At 46.1% G+C, this 19,067-nt stretch overlaps 1 protein-coding gene across 6 annotated transcripts in view; it reads right to left on the minus strand.

The window, feature by feature from the left end:
* The window catches only part of CCDC150 (coiled-coil domain containing 150), a 200,571-nt gene that overhangs the window by 69,582 nt on the left and 111,922 nt on the right, over positions 1–19,067 (minus strand). For 5 of the 6 annotated variants that reach the window (XM_077290128.1, XM_077290129.1, XM_077290127.1 and 2 more), the window contains exons 13-14: positions 17,609–17,677; positions 9,239–9,331 (exon numbers count right to left, since the gene is read on the minus strand). In XM_077290128.1, coding sequence (XP_077146243.1) covers positions 9,239–9,331; positions 17,609–17,677 — 162 coding nt within the window. The remainder of the gene's footprint in view (positions 1–9,238; positions 9,332–17,608; positions 17,678–19,067) is intronic. The other variant, XM_077290130.1, reaches the window with a different exon arrangement.

The following is a 19,067-nucleotide window of genomic DNA, read 5'->3' on the forward strand; positions in this document are numbered from 1 at the left end:
GTGTGCGAAACGGCCGTCGTCCGCACTCCAATACCGCACCCTCCTTCATACCTGTATTTTTGATGTCCTGATGGATATATTCCACTTTCTTTTCCAATAAAGTCAATGATCTTCACTGCTACTCTGGGGTGAGTGCCGCATATTCTTTTCTTCATGTATTTGGACATTTGCTTCATTGTTTCATGCTGAGCACCATACAACCCTCAAGCATTCGTGACGCCTGATTATCAGCTGTCCATTTCCAGTCCGGTCTATTGGAATTTACACAGCTCTAGTGCCGTTCTGCTTTTTACTTTTATTAGTGGTTATATAATAATAATAATCTTTATTTTTATATAGCGCTAACATATTCCGCAGCGCTTTACATTTTTGCACACATTATCATATTTGTGTCTTGGGGTTAAGGGGCACAGGGCTTACAGTCAGGAGAAGAGGCTTATTTTCCTGGGGAGGGACCATATCATCTAACAGGGAGGCTCCCTGTCCCAAATCATCATTTTTAACTGTTTATCTCTCTGGCACATTACCCTCAAGCACTTTCTCAATTCCTTCTTGCACCACAAAACATCCAGTTTTTTGTCATAGTAGTAGACAACTTTCCTTTTTCAACGTAACAATAACAGAAACAATCAGAACTCACTTCCTCTGTTGATCCTCAATTTGCTATATATCAATCACTCAACTTGAAGCAGGTGAATCTTTTACCAATCCTTCAATCACACTGATAACCAAACAATCACTTACAAGTTTCCTTCTAAAACTAGGCACCATATTTCACTTTCAACTTCAACTTACAATATTTCTTTCTATGTCAATACAGTATTGTTGCTTTAAACAAAACACAGATCTCCCAGCGCGTACTACACCAAGGACAGAATATACAGAGAATCTTGAGCACAGCTATGTGCCTTCTCCCATCCGAGACTTGAGCAGAGATAAGAATTCACAACATCACAACATTCCTCAACACAGAACGGAGAAAGCAATCATGCAGCTGTTTGACTCACCCCTCCCATCAGGTATTTAGAAATTTCACACAGAAACAGAATGCAGCAGTTCTCAGACTTAATTTCTACAAAACCTTCATCACACAAATTCAAACTGTTCTTCCATGGAAACCGATTCTCCTTTAGAGCTAAATATCCTTACTTTTGTTGTGCACAGTACTAGAGCGGCCGTAGAGTCTGTTCCACCGGGTCTACCTGTCCTCCACTGGGACAACCCAAAAAACGCGGTACTCAGTGAAAGGAGGAGGGAGTCTCAGACTAACCCTCCGGACACCTCTGGACATAGATATATATCTATATATTCCTGAGTTACGCATCCTACCCATCTTCGATTACCTCACCACGCCTGATTCTAACAGTGATCAGGATTTCAGCATATTTTGACTATAAAGAGAATTACATCACTGGTCAATCCGGGGCGTCCGTCCCTTATGAGGTACGGTTCGAGCATTGGGCCCCCAACGGAACTACACCTCTATATGATTCCACCCAAAAATCACCCCACCATCAGGGACAAACCTCAGATCCTCTTTGCAGCAACTAACACTGAAAAACCACACCAAACGGTCAGTCTGAACAGTATAACTGCCAACTTACGTGGTTGTTGTGGGGGATGATCAGTCCCAATTTCCAGTGCCTGTGTCCGATCCGAGGGTCCTTTGTCTTGTTGTCCTCCGGGGGGCAGAAGTGTTCCTGTTTGGGGCCCCACGTTGAGGGAGGATCTAAAGTAATCCTTCACGGTTGACTCAGTGATTTTGAAATTGATCTACAGAGTGCTGCCGGCAACTGAAAATGACCAGACGGAGACGTGTGTCTTTGTTTGGGGGGGAATCGAGCAGATCTCTGACCCCCGTTTATTGTGTATCACTTTTCATAATCATAGAAGTTATACTGCAACCAATCAGCACAAGAACACGCTCAGAGTTCTTAACCTATAAGAATGCAGGAACAGTCTGTACATCAAAGTCTCGTAGAACAATACACCCTCAGTCTCTTGTCCTGTCCAGGTGGAAACAATCAAGGTCTCATAACAGCTGTGAACTTTACCTAGCAACAAAAATTTATCTCAAAGCAGCAAGATAGTCAAAAAGCACAAAATGAAGCCTGCTTTAATTTTGATCTTAGTTTAACCCTTCACAATGGCAAGAAAAAAGCAGCTAACAGTCTATTCAGTAACACTATCAGCTGTGTATCCACCAGACTTCTCAACACTGCACAACACAACTGATGGTCCCAACCCCATTTATAAGGCAAGAAATCCCACTTATTAAACGTGACAGGGCACACCAGTGAAGTGAAAACCATTTCCGGTGACTACCTCTTGAAGCTCGTCAAGAGAATGCCAAGAGTGTGCAAAGCAGTCATCAAAGCAAAAGGTGGCTACTTTGAAGAACCTAAAATATAAGACATATTTTCAGTTGTTTCACACTTTTTTGTTAAGTATATAATTCCACATGTGTTAATTCATAGTTTTGATGCCTTCAGTGTGCATTTACAATTTTCATAGTCATGAAAATACAGAAAAATCTTTAAATGAGAAGGTGTGCCCAAACTTTTAGTCTGTACTGTATATGTATACAGGTTATTTAAAATACATATTTTCAGTCATTGCAGGAATTAAAAGGGGTTGTCTACCTTACAGCAAAATGTAAAGCAAGTGATAACGTGTTATGATGTGTCACACTGTGCGGTACTATAGCGATTTCTTACCCCAGCACTGGAAGGCCCATTGCTGCCCATGGAAGAAATATATAAGCATTGAACATCAGCAGTTCCAGATTCTATAGGAAATAAGGATTTTACGGTGAGTACACAAAAATCCCTTTCTCCGAGAAGCTCATTGGGGGACATAGACCATGGGTGTTATGCTGCTGCCACTAGGAGGACACTAAGCAAAAAACAAAGAGATTAGATCCTCCTCCGCAGTATACATCCTCTGCTGGCTCTACCCTGAACTAGTTCGGTGTCAAAGCAGTAGGAGCTCATAAATTGTAAATAATAAGGCAACATGTCAAAAACCAAAGAGCAAACCACAAGCCAACAGGCTAATAGGGTGGGTGCTGTGTCACCCAATGGGCATCTCAGAGAAAAGGATTTTACGATGAGTACACAAAAATCCCTATTTCTCCTTCGCCTCATTGGGGGACACAGACCATGGGACGTCCCAAAGCAGTCCATGGGTGAGAAACAGCGTGAGAGCTGAAACCTTGTGTACCACCAGGTCAAATCTGCCCTACAGATGCGATACTGCCGATTGCAGAATCCGTCTGCCAAAGGCCACATCTGCAGTAGCTTGCGAAAGAATGTTGTGATGCTTAACAACCACGTGCAGGCTGAACTAGCCGCTGCCGTGCACCCTTGCTGTGCCAATGCCTGCTGCTGAATGGCCCAGGAAACCACCACTAACTGAGTGGAGTGTGCCTTGATCCTCGCAGGGATAGGCTGAACTCTGGCACGGTAAGCGTCATGGATCACTGAAGTGATCCTTCTGCTATAGCAGCCTTAGAAACAGGTAGGCCCCTTTCTCTTTCCCTTTGGAAACATGGAAAAAGGGAATCAGATTAGTGAAAAGATGCTATCCTGGGAAAGTATTTCCTGAGTGCCCTCACAAGTCAAGGAGTGGAGAACCTTGTCTGTACGATGAGCCGGAGCTAGGCAGAACGAGGGCAAAACTATGTCCTAATTCAGATGAAAGGAAGAAACGGTCTTAGACAAATAAAAGGATGGAAACGTCCTCAACACCGCCTTGTCCTGGCGGAAAACCGGAAAAGGAGCTTTGCCAGACAAAGCTGCTAACTCAGAAACCCGCCTGATGGATATCATTGCCACAACGAAAGCAACTTTTCCAAGAAAGAAGGGGAAGCAACGTATCCTGCAGGGCGTTCTAAGGAAGCCTCCTGGATGGCACCTAGGGCCAGATGAAGATCTCAAGTATCCAGTAGCATCTTATAAAGAGGGACAAGATGCAACACCCCCTTTATGAAGGTCTTAACCCGTGATTTGGAAACTATTCTTCGGTGGAACGGGAAAGATAGAGCTGAAATTTTGCCTTAAAGAGAAGCTAGTATCAGACCTGAGTCAAATCCAGCCTGGAGAAACTGCAAGATGGAAGAAATAGAAAAACAACAGTTGAACATCCACGGATGTTGCACCAAGAGAAAAAAGGCCTTGCAGTTGCGAAGGTAAATGTGCATGGATGTAGGTTTTCACGCATAAATCATAGTGGAAGCCACTTATTGCGAGAAAACCAGCCTGGGCTAAAAAAAACAGGATTCAATGGCCAAGCCGTTGAACTCCGAACCCTGGAGTCCTGGTGAAAGATTGGCCCTTGAAAGAGAAGGTCTGGATGGTCTGGTAACCGCTGGAGGAGGGGACTAGTTGAACTAGATCCATGTACCGTGCTCTGCGTAGCCAGACTGGGGCGACGAGAAACACTGGGATTCCCTCCGCCTTGATATTCCCAGATGACCCTTGGGATTAGCAGAAACGGCGGATAAGAATTAATGGAAGCGAAACTGATGACATGGAAGCACCAGGTCATCAGACCCGAGGGCAATTGGGTCACAGAACGGTGCTAGAAAAGCCGAGGCTTTGTCGTTTAGAGTGGAGGCCATGAGGTCTGTATGCAGCGTTACCCAGCATTGCCAAATGTGCTGAAAGGCTTCCGGGGAAAGGGACCAGTGTCCTGAGACCAGGCCCTGGCGGCTGAGGAAAAGTGCGCCCAATTCCCTACCCCTAGAACATGAACTGTGAAAACCAGTAAATGGTTTGTATCGGCCCCTTGCAGATTGTGAACTACATCAAGCATAGCTCCTGTGCTTCCTCAGCCCTCCTGACGACAGATGTATGCCACAGCCGTGGAGTTGACTGGTTGGATCCGGAGGGGACGACTGTCGAGAAGCCGGCGGAAATGCTGAAGGACTAGTCTGATTGCCCGGATCTCGAGAAAATTGATCGGGAAATCTGATTACCAAAGGGGCAAGCGTCCCTGTACCGTGTGGTGGTGGGAGATCACTCTCCAACCTAGGAGACTGGCATCAGTGGTCAACACCCGCGAGCGATCAGGAAGAAGTACTTTACCCGAATCAATGAGGACAACAATTTCCACTGCCTCAGAGACCGCCTGATCCGGAGAGAGTGGCGAAAAAAGGCTGTCCAGAGGATGGCTATCTGTCCCACGCTGGTAGCAATGCCTGCTGCAGAGGACGGAGATGTAGATGAGCGAACGGTACTGATTGGATTGTGAGCACCATTTTTCCATGGACCTGCGTTCCGAACTGCAGGGAAAGAGAACGGCCGAGGGGAAGCTTCCGAGCTTCCTGGATAAGTGTGGAAATCTTTCTTGAAAGGGGGAATTATCAACCCTTGAAAAGCATCCAGGCCTAAAAACAAGGATTCTCTGGGATAGGCCTGGAAAGGACTTGCTCAGGTTCACTAACAAACCTAGACGAATGAGAGTGTCCACGGTGATGCTGACACACTCTGCGTAGGCTTGAAGGGATGATCCCTTGATAAGGGGGTAGTCTAGGTAGGGCAGAATCACCACTCCCCGAGAGTGCAGTATAGAAATAAAGACTGCCATGACCTTGGAGAACAGCCTGGGAGCCGTGGCGAGGCCAAAGGGTAAAGTCAAATGAACTGGAAGTGGTTATCACCGATGGCGAAGCGGAGACATCCTTGTCGGCCTGAGAAGGATTGGAATGTGAGGTGATAACAGAATGGTAAAATTCCATTTAGAAATGACGCACCCTGACAAACTTGTTCGACAGTTTTAAGTCTAGGACGGTACGCATGGTTCCATCCCTCTTTGGAACCACGAACGGGTTTGAGTAAAACTGTTTGAACCTGTCTGTGTGTGGGACCGGGACAATGGTTCCGTAGATGCGGGGTACATAAATGGGCTGATAAGGTGGAGCCGCTTGCTCCTTCTGTCCTTGAAAGACAGGACCGGAGAAAACGTGTTGGCGAGGGGGACAGGAATTCCATGTCTGCATCAGGAAACCACTAGATTTCCGACCCATGGTCGAGAATGTCTGCCAGCCAGACCTGATAAAAACAGGAGTAGATGGATGCCTACCCTGTCCGTGTCTTTCAGATACTGCAATGAGTCTTTGAGCAGAGAAACTTGTGGGAAGGGGTACCCTTGGGTTTGGACCATGAAGGTCTGCGTTTCCAGGAATGAGAGAGCTTGAATGAAGGATGTGAATCCTTGTCCCAGAGGATGACCAGCCTGCGTTAGTGTAAGACAGCTTGTGGTGAACCTGTTGATGATTAGACAGGGCTGACTGAAGAAGCTCTTACCTCCAGTAGCGTAATAAACGCCCACTCTGGAAAGGAAGGCAGTTAGAGATTTTCTGGAAGCAGAATCTGCTCGCTACTCCCGGAGCCATAAGACTCCCCTGATGGTAATGGCGTTTGGGATATAAGAGCGTCGTCATCTGCTGTATCCAGGGATGCATGTACCCATAATCCCCGGCCTAGGCTATTTGGTAATCCAGAATGACCACCTAGTGAGGCAAACGATTGTCTTCACCGTTCTTGGCTAGGGCCTTAGCGCAGACCATCATGGCTCGTGCTGCCTAGAAGATGGCGAGGGAAGGGAAGAGAGTTGCCCCAGAAGCCTCAATAGACTGACTGCGGAAGATTTCCAATTGGGCGGTCAGTGGAGATTTTAATAGACAAGCCGTCGGTCAAAGACAGTAGAGCTTAGTAAACGAACCGCAATATAGGATCCATTGTTGGAGACACCTTCCACTCTCTTTTTATAGTGTGTGGACAAAGGGGTACCGTGCTTTAACGGCTTTAGCCCTGAAAATCATTTGTCCGGCGACTGCTATGTCTCTGACCAATGTCAGAAACTCGTGTAAAGACGTTTGAAGGTCCCAGTGAGATAAGGACTAATTCCTGACATTGTACGGCTCTTATGGTACTCTAGCGAGCCCAGGTATACAGCCACTTGCTGAGTAATGTTCGCTGCAACCCCCAGAGACGGGAGAGTTGGAAACGGAGCTCACGTACACCAAAAAACCAGCAGAATGCCTTGGGGATGAGCTACTGAGACGTTAGCCAGAAAATTGGACATTCTTTGCTGCTGTGAGCTTCTGTCTGAAGAAACTTGAATGGCAGAGGGGCCTTCATCGTAAGGTAAACTGGAGGGGCATTACACGCAGTACAAGAGGCGTAATCGTGCGTTCCATCAGACAGTGCTCCCAGGTCATATGTCCGTGCCTCCAGAGACGGCAGTCTGCGTAGCGGTGGCAGACGAGTAATTATCTACAGTCCGAAACGACCCTTGCGGTGGAAAGCTCCCTGGAAGACTGCCCTCCGGCAAAGTGCCGCACGTCGGGGTCTGATATAATGCAGGGTCCGTCTGTGCACCTGTGGATGATTCTGCTGGTCTGCAGCAGGGAATATTAGCCCATTACACATGCTCATATCTCTGCACTGAAGCACTTTATGCGTATGCAGGCAAGTGGAACTTTGCAGCCAGTAATACAGATTCCACTGTAATTAAAGGCAGATTTGGTGCCTCTCGTGAGGAACACGAGGCACTAGAAATGAGGGTGGAGTCGGCCGGGAGGGCGGAGTTAGGCCTAACCCAGCCAGAGGCCGGGAACTAAATTTTTGATCGCGCAGATGTCTGCGGAAGCCGCAGCACGGCGTGGGCAGCCGCAATGCGGCAATGGCGGCTGCGTCACAGTAATGACGGCAGCGGCACTGCAATGGCAGCCACGTCATGGAGATGAGGGCGGCTGGCGCGGTAATGGCGGCGGCCGTGGTACTGCAATGGCGGCCGCGTCATAGTGATGGCGGCGGCCACGAGCCCGGGGGTGACCATGCTGGTAAGCGGCGGAGGCCGCAATGTCAGAGACCGCCTGAGAGGCCGCAAAGGGGGCGGCTGAGGCCGCAATGTAGCATTGGCCGCAAAGGTCACCAGGAGATGTAAAACCACTCGCCATCCGCATGGATTATCTCCTCAATCCAGATCCCTTTGATAGGTAGGTGGAAAGGATTTGTTAGCCTCCAGTAACCATCCACTTTGTCAGTGGTGGTGCAGTGAGGCCGACGGACGTCGCATAGAGCCTCTGCATGTTACCTGAGGTAATTTTCTTGTCAGGATTGTTGAGGCAAGCTGGAATGTGCGGCTGAAGAACCTGGATCCAGAAGGGGGTACTTGGGGGCGACACCCCATGTTCTCGTCTGCTGTTGATATGGGGAGAGAGGACCCATTAAAGGAATCCGTCGCCCCGATGAGAGCTCAGGTTGGCGTTGCAGGAGAGGAGACGGGGAGGCGACACTCCACATGCCCGCCTGTTGCTGATTTTGGGAGATCGGGACTTTGAAAGGCCCCGTAGCCCCTTGAATCCGTAGAAAAAAGGGTAAAAAGTAAAAAAGGAAAAAGTTAAAATAATAACGTAGGGGTCTGAAGCCAGACCCTAGTGCCTCCTACAGATACTAAGCAAGAACTGGTTCAGGGTAGAGCCAGCAGAGGGTGTATACTGCGGAGGAGGAGCTAATCTCTTTATGTTATTTGCTTAGTGTCCTCGTAGTGGCAGCAGCATAACACCCATGGTCTGTGTCCCCCAATGAGGCGAAGGAGAAATAAATTGGCGCTAGTGATGTAATTTACCAGTGTGACCACTCATTGCCTTTGTCCCACTCTATGTTACATTTGTACCTGATCAATCTCATGTATCCGCACTCATTCAGCACATGTACAAATTGAGGCAAGACCAGCAAAACCTGGGAAAGTGGTGACGGGTTTAAGTCAATGACCACCACCATTTTACTTCCTATGGATACAGGGATCACTACTGTCCATTGCTAAAATGTAACATCCATGGATTACATGGGCCTTCCAATGAAGCATTCACGTAATCAGTTGGCACTGTAAGACTTACTGTGATCCACCTTAACATATTAGGACATGTTAGAAAATACTGCAATAAAGTGGACAACTTCTTTTAAGGCCCAACCTCCATTCAGCTCTTTGCAGCTCAATGTACACAGTGTACAGAGCCGACACAGAACAGCCTCAGTGTCTAGTGGCCATTCTCGGGTACTGCAGTTCAGTGGCCATTCAATTGAACGTGCGCTGCAAACAGCTGAAGGGTGGGGGTGTCAGGTGTCGGAGGCCACTAATCGGATATTGAAGACTTATCCATCAGATAGGCCATCAATATCTACATAGTGGACAACCCCTTTAAGATAATTTTTAAACAAAAGTTTACCTGTTCTTGCTCTTGTAATGCCACACATTCTGCAAGACGTTTATTCTCCTGCTCTTGTACCCACAGAGAACTCTGGAGCAACTCTTGTTCCAACTGCAAAATAATGTATGTCATTAGGAAAATAATGCAAGAGACAGATAGATGAAAAAAAAATGCTGACTAGTGATGAGAGAACATGCTCATACAACGTCTTATCAGAGCAGGCTCGGGTGTTGTCCGGGCATCTTGGCGTGCTCATACAGTGGGGTAAATAAGCATTTGATCCCTTGCCGATTTTGTAAGTTTGCCCACTGACAAAGACATGAACAGTCTATATTTTAAGGGTAGGTTGATTTTAACATTAAGAGACAGAAAATCAAAAATAAAATCTAGAAAATTACATTGTATAAATTATATAAATTTATTTGCATTTCGCAGTGAGAAATAAGTATTTGATCCCTCTGGCAAACAAGACTTAATACTTGGTGGCAAAACCCTTGTTGGCAAGCACAGCAGTCAGACGTTTTTTGTAGCTGATGATGAGGTTTGCAAAACCCTTGTTGGCAAGCACAGCAGTCAGACGTTTTTTGTAGCTGATGATGAGGTTCGTGCACATGTCAGGAGAAATTTTGGTCCACTTCTCTTTGCAGATCATCTCTAAATCATTACGATTTTGAGGCTGTTGCTTGGCAATTCGGAGCTTCAACTCCCTCCATAAGTTTTTTATGCGATTAAGGTCTGGAGACTGGCTAGGCCACTCCATGACCTTAATGTGCTTCTTTATGAGCCACTCCTTTGTTGCCTTGGCTGTATGTTTTGAGTCACTGTCTTGCTGGAAGACCCAGCCATAACCCATTTTTAATGTCCTGGCGGAGGGAAGGAAGTTGCACACTGAAGATTTTATGGTACATGGCTCCATCCATTCCCCCATTGATGCGGTGAAGTAGTCCTGTATACTTAGCAAAGAAACACCCTCAAAATATAATGCTTCCACTTCCATGCTTGACAGTGGGGATGGTGTTCTTTGGGTCATAGGCAGCATTTCTCTTCGTCCAAACACGGCGAGTTGAGTTAATGCCAAAGACCTCAATTTTTGTCTCATCTGAACACAGCACCTTCTCATAATCACTCACAGAATCATTCAGGTGTTAATTGGCAAACTTCAGATGGACCTGCACATATGCCTTCTTGAGCAGGGGGTCCTTGCAAGCGTTGCAGGATTTTAAACCTTTACGGCGTAGTGTGTTACCAATGGTTTTCTTGGTGACTGTGGTCCCAGCTGCCTTGAGATCATTACCAAGTTCCCCCGTGTAGTTTTAGGCTCACCTTCCTCATGATCAAAGATACCCCACGCCCCAGATCGATATCGATTGACAGTCATTTTGTATTTCTTCCATTTTCTTACTATTGAACCAACAGTTGTCTCCTTCTCCCGTATGGTTTTGTAGCCCATTACAGCTACAAAGCTGGTCAATGATCTTGTCCCTGGCATCCTCATAAAACTTTTTGGTCTTTCCCATGTTGTAGAGGTTAGAGTCTGACTGAATAATTGAGTCTGTGGACAGCAGTCTTTTATAAAGGTGACTATGTAAGACAGCTGTTTTTAATGCAGGGAAAGAGTTGATTAGGAGCGTCTAACTGGTCTATAGGTTTCAGAACTCTTAATGGTAGGGGATCAAATATTTATTTATCACTGCAAAATGCAAATAAATTTATACAATGTGATTTTCTGGATCTGATTTTTGATATTCTATCTCTCAATATTAAAATTAACCTACCCTTAAAATTATAGACTGTTCATGTCTTTGTCAGTGGGCAAACTTACAAAACCAGCAAGGGATCAAATAATTATTTCCCCCACCATATATTATGCTCGAGTCTCTGTGGCTGCATGATTTGCGGCTGTTAGACAGCCTCAACACATATGGGAATTGTGTAACAAACAGGTAATCCCCCACATTGTTCAGGCTGTCTAACAGCCACAAATCATGCTGCCACATATGAACACTCCCAGATGCTCGGATAACACTCGAGCGTACTCGGATAAAACGTTACCTGAACATGTTCGCTCATCACTAATGCTGACTTTGAAAGAGGCAATTTTTAAATAAATTTACCAGAAAATAATTATAAAGGACATTATTAAGGTGGTTATCCCGGACATTTTTTTCCCTATGGGGCTGAGCACTTATCGGAGGGTAGCTACTTACTTGCCTTGTGCTGCCCTGTAATGTTATTTCCCTGCTCAGAGCAGTCACAGACCGCTTCTATCGACAATTCTCCTGATCATGCAACATCACGACATCAGAGCAGTTCTTTCTTTTCTGCTCTGTCAATGGGGCATCACTATCGAAGGAATATTGATTGAGAGCAAGCGGAGCCTAAGACAATGGGGAGCGAGCTGTCAATCAACATTACCTTGGTAAGAATGCTCCATCCACAGAGCAGAGAGAAAGAACTGCTGTTAACTTGACATCACAGGATGCTGGAGAATCGCCAGCAGAAGCTGTGAGCTGGGAGAGATTGCAGGTAGGTACTAACTACCGGCCGATTAGTGCTTAGCCACATAGGGGAAAAAAAAGTAAGAGTTTTGGTACTGCCTGTAAAATCTCTTTCTTGGAGCAATCATTGGGGACACAGGTAACATGGGTGTATGCTGCAGTTGCCTGGAGGCTGACACTAGGCAAAAAAAAGTTAGCACCTCCTCAGCAGGCTACACCCACCGACTGGCACAAGGCTCGTCAGTTAGTGAAAACGCAGTACGAGAGTCAAAACAAATAACCACATACAGGCCCAACCAAGGCCCACAGGCCCAACAAAATAAGGATGGGTTATGTGCCCCCAATGAAGGTTCCAAGAAAGATTTTATGGAGAGTACCAAAAATCTTTCTCTCTTTATCGCTTCATTGTGGGACACAGGTAACCATGGGACATCATAATGCAGTCCCAAGGGAAGGAACGTACTATCGTTAGCCCAAATCTTGTCAAACAACGGGCAACCATCGCTTGCAACACCTTCCTACCTAGTCAGGCATCAGCAAAAGTATGAAGAGATGGCCAGGGAGCGGCCTTGCAAATCAATATTGCAGATGACTGGTAGCGAACAGCCCAGGAGGCCCCCACTGGGTGGAATGAGCCATCACTCCCGGAGGGGGTGGTTTACCCCAACTCACTAAGCCTCCAGTATAGCCGAATGGATCCAGCGGGTGATCATAGAGTTGGAGGCAGGGAGTCGTTTATGACGACCCTCAGGGATGACAAACAAGGCATCTGAGCACCTGTAAAATGCTGTCCTTGAGAGGTAGAGACGTAAGCCATGGACTAGATACAGCCTGTGGAGAGACCATTTCAGGGGATAGACTGGTAACAACCAAAAGGAAGGAAGGACAATATCTTTGTTGATGTGGAACGGGGAGACAACCTTAGTAATACAAGGAAAGGAGAGCGTCCAGAAAGACTTGCTAATTCTGAGACTTGTCTGATACAAGTGATTGCAACCAAAAAGGCCACCTTCCAGGAGAGAAGACACAATATCCTGAATGGGTCCCTGAACGCTCAAGACTAGGTTAAAGTACCACGGGTCCACAGGCGGATGATATGTTGGTGCTGGGCAGGCAACACCCTGAATAAAGTGCGGATACCTGCCCCTTGAGATTACTAAGGGGCAAACTGGAATCCAGCCCTGATTGTAAGATGGAAGGGAAAAGGACATAGGTGCTGTGTGGCTATCCTCACACCAGCGAAAGAAGGCCTTCCTTGTCCAATAATAAATGCGTGAGGATGAAGGATTCCTTGCCCTAATCATGGTCTGTATGACCTGAGATGAGAAACCTGCCCCTCTCAGGAATGCAACCTCAACGGCCATGCCATTAGATTAAGAGACTGAGAATTCAGGTGGAATAGGGGACCCTGAGAGAGTAGGTCTGGTCGGTCTGGGAGCTTCCAAGGTACATCAGCGAGTAGGTTGACTAACTCTGCATACAAGGCTCTTCTGGACCAATCTGGAGCCACTAGGATGACTGGAACTCCTTTCGCCTTGATTTTCTTTTTAAACCAAATATTTATTATTGTACAAAAGAAATACAACAAAATCCACTTAAATAACAAGGTACATCAGTGTTTTTGATTTCAGAGAAACAGATCCACCCACCCACCCCCCTCCCCCCTTAAAGACCAACTCCAACCATACAATACTCTTGGAAAGAAGAGATTAAACATTACATACATATTTACTATTAGCAACATTTTACCACCACCCCTCAGATATTCCCATCCAGCCATGGCTGCCACAGCTTTTGAAAAAACCCCATCCTATTCCTCTTATTGTATATGCTTTTTTCGAGCTGGACAATATGATTCGCTTGTGTGATAAACTCTCGTCTAGTAGGAGGTTCCTCCCTGATCCAATACCTTGCAATCACCTTTCTCGCAATGAACAATAATCTAGCAATTGCCATTTTGGCAGTTTCGTCGGTCAGGATTTCCTCCACGTACCCAAGTACACACACCACCGGATCCCTAGGAATCGAACACCCATAAATCACCCCTATCTGGTTCAGCACGACAACCCAGTATGCAAACAATCTGGGACACAGCCACAACATGTGCAGTATACCCGCCTGAGACTGGGAGCACCTAGGGCACCCAGAGTCGTCTCTGAGCCCAGCTTTAAACAACATGTCAGGTGTCCTGTAGGCCCTATTTATCACATATAGTTGCGACAGTCTCCCAGGTTCACTCATCGACAGCTTGGGTATGTATTCCAATATAGACTCCCACCTATCATCGTCTATTTGCCCCAGTTCATCCTCCCATTTCCCTCTGGCCTTAATAGGGTAATCCATTAGAAAAGTATGTAGTAAATCGCCATATACTTCGGATATTGCCCCTTTTGTTCCGTTGTTATTTAGTATAAAGTCCAACATTAGATCTTTCTGAATCACTATAGGCTCTCTCTTTTTTTGTGCCTGAAATGCGTGCTGAACCCGTCTATATTGATACAACTTCAACCCTGGGAACTGAAATTCCTGCTGCAGCATATCAAAAGACTTAAGATTCCCGTCATTCCTTCCATATGATTAAATTCTTGAAAAGAGAGGTTATCCCAGATAGGCGAAAACTCAGTGAATTTCACAACCCCCCTTATACGTTTAATCGTCTGCCATACCTTATGAATTAAATTTATGGTGTGAAAACAAGTTCCCAACTTCTTAAATATTCCTGCTTCTAGACCCTGACCCAAGGGCCACCTGCCAATAATATGTACCAGGCTACTATGCCCCTGACCTTTCTCAAGTCCTTCCCCCCATCCCCTAAGATGCTGGCTTTGCGCAGATAAAAAGTATAACCAGGGATTAGGCAGGGCAAGTCCCCCTTCGTCTTTAGGTCTCTGCAGTATCTCCTGCCTAATTCTAGGGTTCTTCCCACCCCACAGCAATTCCCCAAATAATGATCTTAATTTACGAAATCTGGTCATAGGGATCCATACCGGAGAATTATGCAAAATATACAAAACCTGTGGCATCACCACCATCTTAAGTAGATTTACTCTACCCACCACCGACAAATGTAGCCTATTCCAAGCTGAGATTTTGGCGCGTAGTTTGTTTATTAATGGCTCAAGATTAAGCTCTTCAAATCTAGTTAAGGGAAGAGAAACCTGAATCCCCAGATATTTAAATTGCGACACCACCCTTAATTTCGTACTTTGCTCCACCTCCCCCGTACAGTCCACTTCCCTGTCCACCTGCATAACACTTGATTTATCCCAGTTGATAATCAATCCAGAAATTTGCCCAAATCCTTCAATTAATGAAATCACATTTCTTAAAGGCTCCCCAGGATCCTCAAGAAAAAGCAAAATATCATCGGCATACAGAGCAATTTTCTCCTCCATTTTCCCATACACAAACCCCTTTACTAACTGAGACCTTCTGATAGCCGCTGCCAGTGGTTCCACCGCCAGAGCAAACAGCAACGGGGACAACGGGCACCCCTGCCTTGTACCTCGAAAGAGCTGAAAGCTCTCCGACAGTGCGTTGTTCACCCTAAGTTTAGCCACTGGAGAGGAGTATAGGAGTCTCACCCACGACACAAAACCTGGTCCAAACCCAAAGCGACCCAAAACCGACCACAGGTATTGCCATTCTATACTATCGAAGGCCTTATGTGCATCGAGGGAAACTACCACCCTCCTACCAGCATTCTCCGCCGGTATCTGCATATTGAAGAGTAGCCTTCTCAAGTTGATGGCAGTGGATTTATTAGGCATAAAGCTGGATTGGTCCGAGTGAACCACCTTTTCTATCACCCGAGTCAGTCTGTTCGCCAAGGCTTTAGCCAAAATCTTAACATCTGTTGTCAGGAGTGATATCGGTCTGTATGACTCCGGCAACCGTGGGTTTTTATCGGGTTTAGGAATGACCACAATAGTGGCCTCCCTCATGGAAGCAGGCAATATTCCCCTCTCCAGTGACTCCTCAAACACCCCCAACAGTCTGGTCAACAACTCGTCAGAAAGGACATCATAGATCTCAACAGGGACGCCGTCTGCCCCCGGAGCCTTCCCCCCCGCCATTGACCTCAAGGCACCCTCCAACTCCTCCACCGTAAGCGGCCTATCCAATAAATCTCTATCCTCAGCATCCAGCCTAGGTAAGTTTGCCTCCTCTAAAAATCTATCAATTTCATCTTCCCTCTGCCCCGTGTGCGATGCATATAATTTACTATAAAATCCCTTGAACCCTTCCAAGATTTGGGCCCCCTGTGTTACAATATTCCCATTTTCGCCTTGATTTTCTTGATAAAACTGGGGAGCGGTATCAAACAGCAAGCCTAGGAAAATTAGGTGCTGGGCCAGGATCAGAGACTATTTCACTGTGCCTACCAGGGCTGTGGGGTAGAAATCATGGAGGCAGAGTTGATATAAAATGGACCAACTCCTGAGGTATATAATAAATGGGATTTGGATGTTTTGCCCCCAGCAGTTCGCCCCCAGGCACTGCCGCGCTGTGGCAAAAAAGACAAGCGTTCCCATAGGAGGGAAAACGCTCGAGAGAGCCCTGATTGGCTGGTGAGGATGAAGGGTGGGGGGGGGGCGTGAACAAGTCAGCGCTGTTGAGGAATGAGACTAGCGCTTCCAAAGGCTGGAGTACACGCGTGGGCACTCGCTTGCTGATTGTTTGGTGCGCACGAGGAAAAATTGGGCGTGGCCAGGGGAAGTGGAGGCCTGAGAAGCAGAGGAGTAAATTTTCCTTAGATATCGGTGTGTAGAGAACACGTGATGTAAGGAACAAAGCTGAAGCATCCATAGTCCCTGTGGATACTCCCCCGCCATCTGAAGAGTAACTGTGGAGAAGAAGGGGGGGACAGTACCTGTGTGATCTAGGTCCCGACTCACTCTTCTCAGTCAAGAGGACAGCATCATGAGCCCACCCAAGTGAGGATGGCATCACTGGAAAAAAGGGGATCCTCCTTCCCACACCGTCGTAGGCCCAGACGGTGCAGAAGACAGTGTCGACCCTGAGAAGGGGAGGGTCACTGAAGAGTGACCACAGTATTCCACCTGGCACTGCTGCGAGTAGAGGCCTGAGGTGGGAAAAAAGAAAGGACTGTCGCCACAAGCCACCCTGAGACATACTTCAAGTGTCAAGAGGTAAGGCTCTGCCCAAGGAGGGTACAATGTGGACGGCACCAAACTGTTCTCTCGGTTTCATATTTTGGGAAAACAGGGTGAGAATTAACACCCTGCTACCCTGAAGAGAAGAATCTGGAAAAACAAAGCAAAAGATTAATAACACACAAACAAGGTGACCTAAGGAGAAAAAGATGGATCTACGATCAGATCCAGGTCTGCTTCCTACTGACACCAAGCAAACACTGACGAGCTTTGTGCCAGTTGGTGGGTGTACCCTGCTGAGAAGGAGCTAACTCTTTTTTTTGCATAGTGTCAGCCTCCTAGCAACAGCAGCACACACCCATGGTTACCTGTCTCCCCCCAATCATGCGATAAAGAAAAACAAAAGTTATGGATAACCCCTTTAACGGTTTAAAATAATCTAAAAGGGTTAAAAGAGCCACCCACTGGTATTTTCTCTCAGATTCTGTCCTCAGCATGCCTTAAAATGGCTGAAAATGCCAGCTCAGCCAGTCTCTGGCCGTAGCTGTGACCAGTCTCATCCAGCAAGCAGGCATTCCTGTCCATTTCCATCGAGTCAAGGATGAAACCAGGAAGCAAAGACCCAAAAGATTTGGGCCAAAAAAACATTACAAAAAGGAGAGGTAGGAGATCGGTAGAAGAGTATACAATGTTTTTTTAGATGCAGAGATTTTTATTTATTTTTTTAAACACAAAAAAGTGGTGGACAACCCATTCAAGGTGAAGATAATTACCTTGCTTTCAGTCAAGTGAACTTCCAGGTTTTGATTTTTCTCCATAAAATCATTAAGAGTCTTATAAAACTGCATAAAACACACATTATTACTTCCAGTGTGTATAGTACGTTGCAAATGTGAACACACGGACAAGGTTACATCAATTACTACAGTCATTCTTCTATAGAGTATAAAATAATGATACATTGCTCCAAAAAAATTAAGGAAACACTTAAATATTAGCAATTAGCCTAGCCCTTTAAGTATTGTAGGTTCTCCTCCTGCACTTGTTAGTACAGCTTTACTTACAAAATGGCAGCTGATGGAGCAGCACGTGACCAATCCGGTCATTCAGCTTTCTCCAATTTAAAGCCCGCTTTCCCATCTGAAGTGTTTTTCAATTGGAGGATGAGGGTCACATGCTCCTCCATAAACTGCCATTTTGTGAATAGGAGAGCTGTGCAGTCTGTGAAGAAGGGTAAATTAACGAGTGCAAGTAGAGAACCTGTAATACTTATACATTAGGACAACGTCTGCAAGGAGTTTGTATGTCCTCCCCGTGTATGCATGGGTTTTCCTCAGGTTCTCCGGTTTCCTCCCACAATCCAAAGACATACTGATAGGGGATGTAGATTGCGAGCCCCAATGTGGACAGTGCCAATAATGTCTGTAAAGCGCTGAGGAATTAATGGCGCTATTTAAGTTAAGTGAGTAAAATAAATTAAATCATGTCCCTAGTGAACTTGATAAAATAAAGGAAAGTGGCCAACCCCTTTAAGCATGGCAATATAATTCCAAGTTAAAGAAGGACTCCTGAAGTTTTCTTTTGCTAAATAGGTATATGTAGTCTAGTGTGTGTTAAGATACTCACCTATCGCCACGTTCTCCAGTGTACAGCTGTTCCGCTCCTCTTCTCAGTGATGTCACCCTCTGTAGACTCTCTGGTTCACTCTGCGCTCTGCGTGACCCGCAAGTGGCTTTTACAATGTAAGCCTAAGGAACGTCAGAACAGGGAGCTTTAGACTTGCATTGTAAAAGAGACTTTCGGCTCACGCATAGTGAGCTGGAGAGTCTGAAGTGCGGTGATGTCACCGAGAAGAGGAGCAGAACAGCACTCAATACTGGAGAAGGTGGCGGTAGGCAAGTTTCTTTACCCACACTATGCTTAAAAAAGAGAGAATGGACATAACCTCCAAAAATCCATACATTCATTCAATGAAAATATATATTTATATATATATATATATATATATCTATCTGATCAGACTGTATGAAGCCCACTGCTACGTTGTCACGAACCTCTCATTTGAGAGCTTGAGGAAGGAGAGTTTCAATGCTCTTTTCACTTGGTGTTGGTGCTTTGTGGCGGCCATTGCTGCTGTGGTATTGTGCATGGTGAGCAGTGCAGTCTGGAGTCATGAGTTTTGCAGCATGGGCGCTGTGAGGCACCAGGACGCCAGCCCTGCTGGTGCATTGT

Source organism: Ranitomeya variabilis, chromosome 2 (assembly GCF_051348905.1).
Source record: "Ranitomeya variabilis isolate aRanVar5 chromosome 2, aRanVar5.hap1, whole genome shotgun sequence".
Classification (NCBI taxonomy): domain Eukaryota; kingdom Metazoa; phylum Chordata; class Amphibia; order Anura; family Dendrobatidae; genus Ranitomeya; species Ranitomeya variabilis.